The sequence below is a fragment of the Mus caroli genome, unplaced genomic scaffold (genome assembly GCF_900094665.2).
Source record: "Mus caroli unplaced genomic scaffold, CAROLI_EIJ_v1.1 scaffold_12385_1, whole genome shotgun sequence".
Taxonomy (NCBI): Eukaryota; Metazoa; Chordata; class Mammalia; order Rodentia; family Muridae; genus Mus; species Mus caroli.
The window spans coordinates 3,027-14,276 of NW_018388826.1; the positions used below are offsets into that span (position 1 = coordinate 3,027).

The following is an 11,250-nucleotide window of genomic DNA, read 5'->3' on the forward strand; positions in this document are numbered from 1 at the left end:
CAGGGACTAGACAAGGCTGCCCACTTTCTCCTTACCTATTCAACATTGTACTTGAAGTCCTAGCCAGAGGAATTCGACAACAAAAGGAGATCAAGGGGTTACAAATTGGAAAGGAAGAAGTTAAATTATCACTTTTTGCAGATTGTATGATAGTATATATCAGTGCCCCTAAAAATTCCACCAGAAAACTCCTAAACCTGATAAACAGCTTTGGTGAAGTAGCTTGATATAAAATTAACTATAACAAAGCAATGGCCTTTGTGTACACACAGAATAAACAGGCTGAAAAAGAAATTAGGGAAACAACACCCTTATCGATAGTCACAAATAATATAAAATACCTTAGCGTGACTTTAAGGAAGTGAAAGATCTGTATTATAAGAACTTCAAGTCTCTGAAGAAAGAAATTAACGAAGATCTCAGAATATGGAAAGATCTCCCATGCTCATGGATTGGCAGGATCTACATTGTAAAAATGGCTATCTTGCCAAAAGCAATCTACAGATTCAATGCAATCCCCAACAAAATTCTAACTCAATTCTTCAATGAAATAGAAAGAGCGATCTGCAAATTCATATGGAATAACAAAAAACCTAGGAGAGCAAAAACTCTTCTCAAGGATAAAAGAACCTCTGGTGGAATCACCATGCCTGACCTAAAGCTGTACTACAGAACAATTGTGATAAAAACTGCATGGTACTGATATAGTGACAGACAAGTAGACCAATGGAATAGAATTGAAGGCCCAGAAATGAACCCACACACCTCTGGTTACTTGATCTTCACAAGGGAGCTAAAACCATCCAGTGAAAAAAATACAGCATTTTCAACAAATGGTGCTGACACAAATGGTGGTTATCATGTAGAAGAATGTGAATTGATCCATTCCTATCTACTTGTACTAAGGTCAAATCTAAGTGGATCAAGTAACTCCACATAAAACCAAAGACACTGAAACTTACAGAGGAGAAAGTGGGGGAAAGCCTCGAAGATATTGGTACAGGGGAAAAATTCCTGTATAGAACAGCAGTGGCTTGTGCTGTAAGATCAAGAATTGACAAATGGGACCTCATGAAACTGCAAAGCTTCTGTAAGGCAAAAGACACTGTCAATAAGAGAAAAAGGCCACAAACAGATTGGGAAAGGATCTTTACCTATCCTAAATCAGAGAGGGGACTAATATCCAATATATATGAAGAACTCAAGAAAGTGGCCTCCAGAAAATCAAATAACCCCATTAAAAATGGGGCTCAGAACTAAACAAAGAATTCTCACCTGAGGAATACCGAATGGCTGAGAAGCACCTGAAAAAATGTTCAACATCCTTAATCATCAGGGAAATGCAAATCAAAACAACCCTGAGATTCCACCTCACACCAGTCAGAATGGCTAAGATAAAAAATTCAGGTGACAGCAGATTCTGGCGAGGATGTGGAGAAAGAGGAACACTCCTCTCTTGTCGGTGGGATTGCAAGCTTGTACAACCACTGTGGAAAACAGTCTGGCGGTTCCTTGGAAAAGTGGACATGGTACTACTGCAGGATCCTGCAATACCTCTCCTGGGCATATATCCAGAAAATGTTCCAACTAATAAGAAAGAAACATGCTCCACTATGTTCACAGCAGCCTTATTTATAATAGCCAGAAGCTGGAAAGAACACAGATGCCCCTCAACAGAGGATAGGGTACAAAAAAAAGTGGTACATTTACACAATGGAGTGCTCTTCAGCTATTAAAAAGAATGAATTTATGAAATTCCTAGGCAAATGGTTGGACCCGGATGGCATTATCCTGAGTGAGGTAACCCAATCACAAAAGAACTCAAATGATATGTACTCACTGATAAGTGTATATTAGCCCAGAAACTTAGGATACCCAAGATATAAGTTACAATTTGCAAAACATGAAACTCAAGAAGAAAGAAGACCAAAGCGTGGACACTTTGCCCCTTCTTAGAATTGCGAACAAAACACCCATGGAAGGAGTTACAGAGACAAAATTTGGAGCTGAGACAAAAGGATGGACCATCTAGAAACTGCCATATCCAGGGTTCCATCATATAATCAGCCTCCAAATGCTTACACCATTGCATACACTAGCAAGATTTTGCTGAAAGGACCCTGATATAGCTGTCTTTTGTGAGACTATGCTGGGGCCTAGCAAACACAGAAGTGGATGCTCACAGTCAGCTATTGGATAGATCAAAGGGCCCCCAATGGAGGAGCTAGAGAAAGTACCCAAGGAGCTAAAGGGATCTGCAACTTTATAGGTGGAACAACATTATGAACTAACCAGTACCCTGGAGCTTTTGACTCTAGCAGAATATGTATCAAAAGATGGCCTAGTCGGCCATCACTGGAAAGAGAGGCCCATTGGACTTGCAAACTTTATATGCCCCAGTACAGGGGAACGCNAGGGCCAAAAAGTGGGAGTGGGTGGATAGGGCTGTGGGGGGGGGGAGCGTATGGGGGACTTTTGGGATAGCATTGGAAATGTAAATGAGGAACATACCTAATAAAATTTACAAAATTAAAAATTTTTAAAAAATAAAAGAATCATTAGTCTGGCCGGGTGGTTATGGCTCAGGCCTTAAATATCCGTACATGGGCAGCCGATTTTGTATATTTCATATTACAAACTTTACAGCATTTGAAATTTTATATTTCAAACATCTCCCTTAATCATCACTATGGCTTCTTTTAGAATTGCATCAAGTGAATATGCGCTTCTTCTGGTAATGTTTTTTGCTACTGATGTGATCAACAAGAATCCTTATGTTTTACCCAACATGAATTTGATGCTCTCCATCATTGGTGGAAATTGTCATAATTTATTGAGAGGTCTGGATCAAGAATATACACAAATAGATGGACATATGAATTTTGTTAATTATTTCTGTTATTATATGATTCATGTGCCATAGGTCTTACAGGACCATCATTTAAAACATCCTTAAAACTGGCAATGCATTCTTCCATTCCACTGGTAAGAATTTGTGACATTGAATGGGTTGAAAAAATTAAATTACATTACAGGTGCCTACAAGAAAACTTGGACACAATGCATTTGTGAGTGTGCTGCTACACACACACACACATACACACACACACATTATACATATACATATACATACACATACACATACACATACACATACACATACACATACACATACATACACATACACATACACATATACATATTCATATACATATTTGAGTTAAATAATCATTTCATAGATGTACTGTACAAACAGATAAAACTGTGTTCAAGGAATTTCAGACTTGTCAGGAATAGTCTAGTATCTAACAGGAATGATACATGATATGTATAGTACAATCTTACTATTCTTAACAGGAGTTCTGGAAAGTGAGTAGCATTACTTGTATATAAGTCCAAACATCCTAATAATCACATTCCTCACTGGAAGTTTCTTCCTCTCTTCTACATCCTTTAGGTTTTCTTTGGACCATTTAATCCTAAACTGCACTACCATGATCGGCTGCCCCATGTCCATCAAGTAGCCACCAAGGACACACATTGGTTCCATTGCATGGTCTCCTTGATGTTTCATTTTCTATGGACTTGGATAGAACTGGTCATCTCAGATGATGACCAGGGTATCCAGTTTCTCTCAGATTTAAGAGAAGAAAGCCAAAGGCATGGGATCTGTTTATCTTTTGTTAATATGATCCCAGAAAGCATGCAGATATACATGACAAGGGCTAAAATATATGATAAACAAATTATGACATCTTCAGCAAAGGTTGTTATCATTTATGGTGAAATGAACTCTACTCTAGAAGTAAGCTTTAGAAGATGGGAAGATTTAGGTGCTCAGAGAATCTGGATCACAACCTCACAATGGGATATCGTTTTAAATAAAAAAGTATTCACCCTTAATCTCTTCCATGGGACTATCACTTTTGCACACCACAGAATTGAGATTCATAAATTTAGGAATTTTATGCAAACAATGAACTCTGTCAAATACCTAAAAGATATTTCTCATACTATACTGAAATGGAATTATTTTAATTGTTTAATCTCTAAGAGCAGCATTAAAATGGATCACATTACATTCAACAACACATTGGAATGGACAGCACTGCACAAATATGATTTGACCATGAGTGATGAAGGTTACAATTTGTATAATGCTGTTTATGCTGTGGCCCACACCTCCCACAAACACATTCTTCAACAAGTAGAGTCTCAGGAAAAGGCAAAACCCAAAAGATATTTCACTGCTTGTCAGCAGGTAAAGTTTCTTACATTTCATTATGCTTAGATATATCAATGTGATCATTTAAATGGAACCAGAGAAGCAAATGTACATTTGTTAGAGATTATTCTCTCAGTGCAATGATTTCTACACTGCAAAAGTCCCTAATGATTCTTTTACATGGATGAATATCATGTACAAAGATAATATTTAATAGGAGACAATTCAATTTTATGAATATCAGTGAGTTTTGTGAACAGGTGTCTCAACATTTCACAAAATGAGTTCAAAATTAAAATAGGAGCCAAGAGTTTTATCATAAAAGTCTTAAGTGATGACTAGACTGAATAGTTTTATAAAAAAAAATAGTGTCTCAAAATTTGATACATGTGCTGTGGTTAATAGTTATTCATTTCAATTAACAATTAACAAAAACATAAATGATTAAGAATTCCTATTTTATTAAGTTTATGTTCATTTTATATGTGTACACTGTATGTACATAAAATCCCACATTTTTATTTTCACAATTTTCAGACATTCAGACTCCCCCTTCATTCTCACATACATGGTTTCATTTTTTAAAAGTATTTTTGACAAACATGTTCACACAGGCACACACACACACACACACACCCCATGTTACTTGTTAAGTGGTAATCATTTTTTCTAGCACATTTTATTATCAAATATTAATATGAAGCATAAAAATTTTTAATTATCAATGAGGTATACTGTTTTTTTACTACACGGGTTTATTTCAATACAGCTGTCTTTTCTGAAAATCATTAAGAAAGTAGGGAAAATTCTAAACTTGGCATTACCTTTATTGATATGCATATGTAAGCATGAATCCCTTCTAGGTGTCCTCCTTGATGAAAACCAGGGTATTTANGAACCCTGTTGGAGAACTGGTGAACATGAAGCATAGGGGAAATCAGTGTACTGAGTATGACATTTTCCTCATTTGGAATTTTCCACAAGGCCTTGGATTAAAAGTGAATATAGGAAGCTATTTACCTTGTTTTCCACAGAGACAACAACTTTATATATCTGATGATTTGGAATGGGCCATTGGAGGAACAACAGTGGGTATACCATAATTTTTATTTTTCAGGATATGTAGATTTTCAAATATGAGACTCTGTGGTTAAGACCAATTGCTACTCTTGCAAAAGACAATCCTCAGTTACAATCATCAAAATTTGATAACTCTCAACTTCATGTTAATCTGGGCATAGAAGGATCAATGTCCTCTGGATTTCATGTTCAATAGCACCCATATGCCAATTCAACCACAATACAGGAATAAATTTGATAAATTTATAATATAGTATATATTTATATAAAATTAATTAAAAATTTGTAACTATATATAACCCATGGAATTTTCTGACTCCGCGTGAACTAATGTATAGCCTACTTAACTATAGCATGTATTCATTAATATAAATGTTTCTCCAGATTCAAGGGATATTTTTTATTTATATACTTTGGATTTAAAAAAAATTATTTACATTTCAAATGTTATCCAACATCCTGGTTTCCCCTCCTTTATGGAGGATTGCCTTATCTGGCTTCAGTAGGAGGGGAGTCCCTTAGTCCTGTGAAGCCTTCATGCCCCAGCACGGGGGAATGCTAGGGTGGTGAGGCAGGAGTGGGTGGGTGGGGGAGCTCCCTCATAGACACATGGGAAAGAGGGGAAGGGATAGTGTGTTCAAGTTCTTTTACACTTAGGAAAACTTTATTAAATTTATGGGAGTCTTACATAACATATTTTGGTCATAGTCATCAAACTACTCTTCCTAGATTTACCCATTTTCCCTAACTTCTCCCTCCATACACCTCACTATTCTTTTTTATTTTTTTATTTTTATTTTTTAATTTATAAATCATGAGAGAAAAGCAGTTGTCACAAAAACATTCTTTTGGATTGATCAGTTTAGGAAGGAAAAAACTTTAAATTGCTACAACCTGAATGTTACATATATAATGTTACATGATATAGTAAATATTGTGTGGGATTCAGTGCATTGCAGGGAAATACAAAATAATAATGTGCCTGATACCTTTAAGTAATGCAGAAGAACAAGTAATATCCGAAGAATATGTATAATCATATCTGTTAGTGTCCTATGTATCAATATATGGGTCATTATTCATTTGACAAATGTGTGACCTACACACACACACTCACATGCATATTATATAACATTTATGCACTGCCTCAGGTTCCCTCCTCTGTGTGTAGTGTGGCATGTACTGCAGGATTCAGGAAAATTCATCAGAAAGAAACAGCAGACTGCTGCTTTGATTGTGTTCAGTGCCCAGAAAATGAGGTTTCCAATGAAACAGGTACATGCTTGCATGCAGGAGAAAATTTGTTGAATTTGAATACCTGCTCTTTCCATACTAGAAATACAAAATGGCCTAGATGCAAACTGAAGACCAAAAATCTCCATGAATGAAAACTTAATCAGTTAAATAATGTCAACTTCTTTGGACCCAGCAAATAACTTCCAATATCTTCTTCAATCAAAGCATTTCTCTCACAATATGATGGTTACTGATTTTATATGATATAGAAAGTGTTTAGGGGGACATACCTGTATAACAATTTTTTAAAGAAACATTTTAGATGTAATCTCTGCATATGTTTGTCTTGCTTTGATTCATTGTACAGATAAGCTTGAATACATGATCAGTCCATAATCTTTCCTTCCATCACACAGCTTAGTCCCTGACAAAGACTGGATACTCAGGGTAACACTTGTTGTTTAATGAACTATATTTTAAGAGCTTAGATGGCTTAATGGATTAATAATTTCATGTTAAAGAATTAGAACAAGAGTGAAGTTTTGAAGAATGCAGCAATGGATGGGATACTGCTTATAGTCAATCACTCCCTCTCTAAGGAAAGAGCGATGAATATGGACAACCATAAACTTTATGACATAGAGCTTGGAATGTGTATTTGGGAAGAACGAGATTGTAAAACAATGAGAGGGACATGCATATGTATATGAGGCATATAACTTCAAGAATGAAACTATCCCTTTATGCAAATAGTACTTGCATGAGTAATTGTCTGTTCTGGTTCCTATGTATGCATACAGACAAAGTGCACACCCACAAAGCAAACAAAATACGTGATGCACTTTATCAACTGGCATCAACAAAGATGGCTGCATACTACCCATGTCTGTGAATAGTGAATTTATGTTTAGAGGATTTAAAATATCAGAGATTATACAAATTATTATTCATCAGTTTTTCCTTTTTTAAATAAATATTGTTTTCTGTTCCACTTCCTATGATGGTGTTATGTTTTATCACAAAGCATAGGTTAATACAGAGCAATCTTAAGTTCGTGGTTTCTACAGCAAAAAAGAAATGGAATAGATGCTCAACACCAAAATGTTTATTAATATTTCCTATGAATAATACAAATACACAAATATTACATATGTAATTATGATATCTTTTAAGGGTTTATTGTGATTTGCCAGCAGAATTGGAACAGTGTGTGAAGTGTCCAGATAATCAATATGCAAACTTAGAGCAAACCCACTGCCTCCAAAGAACTGTGTAATTTCTGGCTTATGAAGATCCATTGGGGATGGCTCTAGGAAGTATGGCCCTGTCCTTCTCAGACATTACAATTCTAGTACTAGTCACTTTGGTGAAATACAAGGATACTCCCATTGTGAAGGCCAATAACTGCGTTTTCAGCTATATTCTACTCATCTCTTTACTCTTCTGCTTTCTCTGCTCCCTGCTCTTCATTGGACATCCCGACCAGGTCAGCTGCATCTGGCAGCAGACCACATTTGGAGTATTTTTCACTGTGTCTGTTTCTACAGTGTTGGCCAAAACAATAACTGTGGTCATGGCTTTCAAGCTCACTACTCCAGGAAGAAGAATGAGAGGGACAATAATGACAGGGGCACCTAAGTTGGTCATTCCCATTTGTACCCTAATCCAACTTGTTCTCTGTGGAATCTGGTTGGTAACATGTCCTCCCTTTATTGACAGATATACAATCTGAACATGGGAAGATTGTAATTCTTTGCAATAAAGGCTCAGTCATTGCTTTCCACATTGTCCTGGGATACTTGGGTTCCTTATCTCTGGGGAGCTTCACTATGGCTTTCTTGGCTAGGAATCTTCGTGACACGTTCAATGAAGCCAAGTTCCTAACTTTCAGCATGCTGGTGTTCTGCAGTGTCGGGATTACCTTCCTCCATGTCTTCCACAGAACCAGGGGGAAGGTCATGGTGTTTGTGGAGGTTTTCTCAGTCTTGGCTTCTAGTGCAGGGTTNCTAATGTGTATCTTTGTCCCAAAGTGTTATGTTATTTTAATTAGACCAGATTCAAATTTTATACAGAACCACAAAGGTAAATTGCTTTATTGAAACTTTCATGGTATGAAAATGTTAGATGATATTCAACTTATCTTATTCTTCATTTAACAAAATTAGTACTTTGTCATATAAAAAAAATAAGTAATATACAGATTTTTATTTGCAAACAGAACAGAAAACCTGAATATGTTGAGAACTTGGAATCTCAATTGAGGAATTGAGACCTGTGGTTGTGTGTTTAAGCCATGTAATTAATTAATGATTAATATAAGGTTACCCTACTGTCTGTGAACAGTGCCACCTCTAGGAACACTGTCTTTGAGTTATAAGAAAGGGTACTGCATACAACATGGACTTGAATCCAGTAATCAACATTATTCCACTGGCTTTCATGGAGTTCTTGCATCCAATTTCATGCCTCAACTTCATCCAATGTACTATGACTAAGGAACATAAATAAATAAACACTTTTCTCTCATGTTTATTTTGATCATGTTTTTTTTTCCAGCAACAAAATATAAGAAATCACCTAAATGATAAATTGCCTCTGTTTGGATTTGGAAGATCATAGATTCCTGATGTGATAAAAGGCATTGATTTGAAAAGAGAAACAAGAGTGAATTTTAGCAGTGTGAAGCACTGTGACACTATGCAGGTGACAGTGCAGAAGCGCTGACCTTTGGAATAGCTTTAAAATATACAAGGTAGATGTTAAGAATATCAGATAACATATAAATAAAGTACATTTTATTCAAAGGACAACGAGGTTCTGATTGTGACTGCAATATAAGACTATGAATTCTTGTGAAATGACACACTTTCATTATGAACTGACTGTAGTTCATTAAGTGAATTCACTAATGGAATTTTCCCTCACAAGACCTTCACTACATTTAGATCAGTGAATTCAATAAACATATAAATCACTCTAGATGAAGGGTTTCATCATAAATTTTATCATAATATGAGTAATAAAGGTTATTTCAGTTTAATGTTGCACACACAAACATGAATATATAAACACATACACATTATTATTTCTTTATATCAGGTGTTGATGGTCAGTGTCATTGTTCTCTCAAAGTACTGTTTGCTGCTGCAGGGCGGGGCCGGAAGAGAGTGACAGGGATATCAGGACGGCAGCAACTGAGGGGCAGGGTGGGGTGAGAGTGACCAGAGTAGCAGGGCCACAGCAACTGAGAAGACAGAATACAGAAAACATTAACAAAAACTATTTTTAGTAGTTTACTTATTCGTGTGTGTGGGTACATAAGTGCTTGTATGTGTATACAATGAATCTGTAAGAAAGAGGCATCCAGTGACCCTGGAGTTAGACACACAGACAGCTGTGGAAAAGCTGACATGGGTAGAGGAGCAGAACTCAGATATTCAGCATTGGCAAGAAATTCTCTGCACAGTTGACACATAATTCCCAGCCCCTGAAAAATCTTAACTAATACTTGCTTTCCATGACTGCATTTTAGTAGAGAAAAGGAAATCAAACCCTGGAAGCACAGCATCAAACTCTACAAATATTCCTTGATTCAGTGCAATTGCAACATTGTTTCTCTTTTATCTTTCTTTTTATTTATTTAACTGTTTTACATTCCAGATTCTATTCCACACCACTTACAACGTCCAATCAGTCCACATACCATACCTCCTCTCACCTCACCTCGATGTCTCCACAAAGGTGTCCCCACCCCTCACCTCCACCCGTCGTGAACTTGAAACTCCTTGGGGCCTCCCTTCTCTTGAGAGTTAGGTGAATCATCTCAGGTTGAACACAGATGCAGCAGTTCTCTACTGTATGTTTGTTGGGGGCCTCATATCAGCTGGTGTTTGCTGCCTGTTTGGTGGTCCAATGTTTCAGACATCTAGGGGGTCCAGATTAATTGAGACTGCTGGTCCTCCTACTGGGCTACCCTCCTCTTCAGCATCTTTCAGACTTCCCTAATTCAACAACAGAGGTCAGCTGCTTCAGTACATTGGTTGGGTGCAAATATCTGCATCTGACTCTTTTAGCTGCTTCTTGGGTTTTTTGGAACATTTCTTTATTTTTTTCATTATTATTTTTTTTTCTCAGGTATTTTCTTCATTTACATTTCCAATGATATCCCAAATGTCCCCCATATGCTCCCCCCCCCCACTCCTCTAGCCACCTACTCCCACTTCTTGGCCCTGGCATTCCCCTGAACTGAGGTGTATAAAGTTTGCAAGACCAATGGGCCTCTCTTTCCACTGATGGCCGACTAGGCCATCTTATGATGTATATGCAGCTAGAGACACGAGCTCTGGAGGGTACTGGTTAGTTCATATTGTTGTTCCACCTATAGGGTTGCAGATACCTTTAGCTCCTTGGGTCTTTTCTCTAGCTCCTCCATTTGGGGCGCTGTGATCCATCCAAAAGCTCATTGTGAGCATCCACTTCTGTGTTTGTTAGGCCCCGGCATAGCCTCACAAGAGACAGCTATATCAGGGTCTTTTAGCAAAATCTTGCTAGTGTATGCAATAGTGTCAGCGTTTTGAGACTGATTATGGGATGGATCCCCGGGTATGGCAGTCTCTAGATGGTCCATCCTTTCATCTCAGCTCCAAACCTTGTCTCTGTAACTCCTTTAACTTGTTACAGTGGGGATTATACCTAATAAATTGGGTAAG

The 11,250-nt window shown here is 37.1% G+C and overlaps 1 protein-coding gene across 1 annotated transcript in view; it reads left to right on the forward strand.

The window, feature by feature from the left end:
- LOC110287803 (vomeronasal type-2 receptor 116-like) overlaps nt 1–8,640 on the forward strand; it is an 11,170-nt gene extending 2,530 nt beyond the window's left edge. The window contains 7 exon segments of the mRNA XM_021154329.1: nt 2,689–2,903; nt 2,906–2,985; nt 3,458–4,261; nt 5,089–5,313; nt 6,457–6,580; nt 7,735–8,257; nt 8,259–8,640. Coding sequence (XP_021009988.1) covers nt 2,690–2,903; nt 2,906–2,985; nt 3,458–4,261; nt 5,089–5,313; nt 6,457–6,580; nt 7,735–8,257; nt 8,259–8,640 — 2,352 coding nt within the window. The 5' untranslated portion in view covers nt 2,689.
- The last annotated feature ends 2,610 nt before the right edge of the window (nt 8,641–11,250 follow it).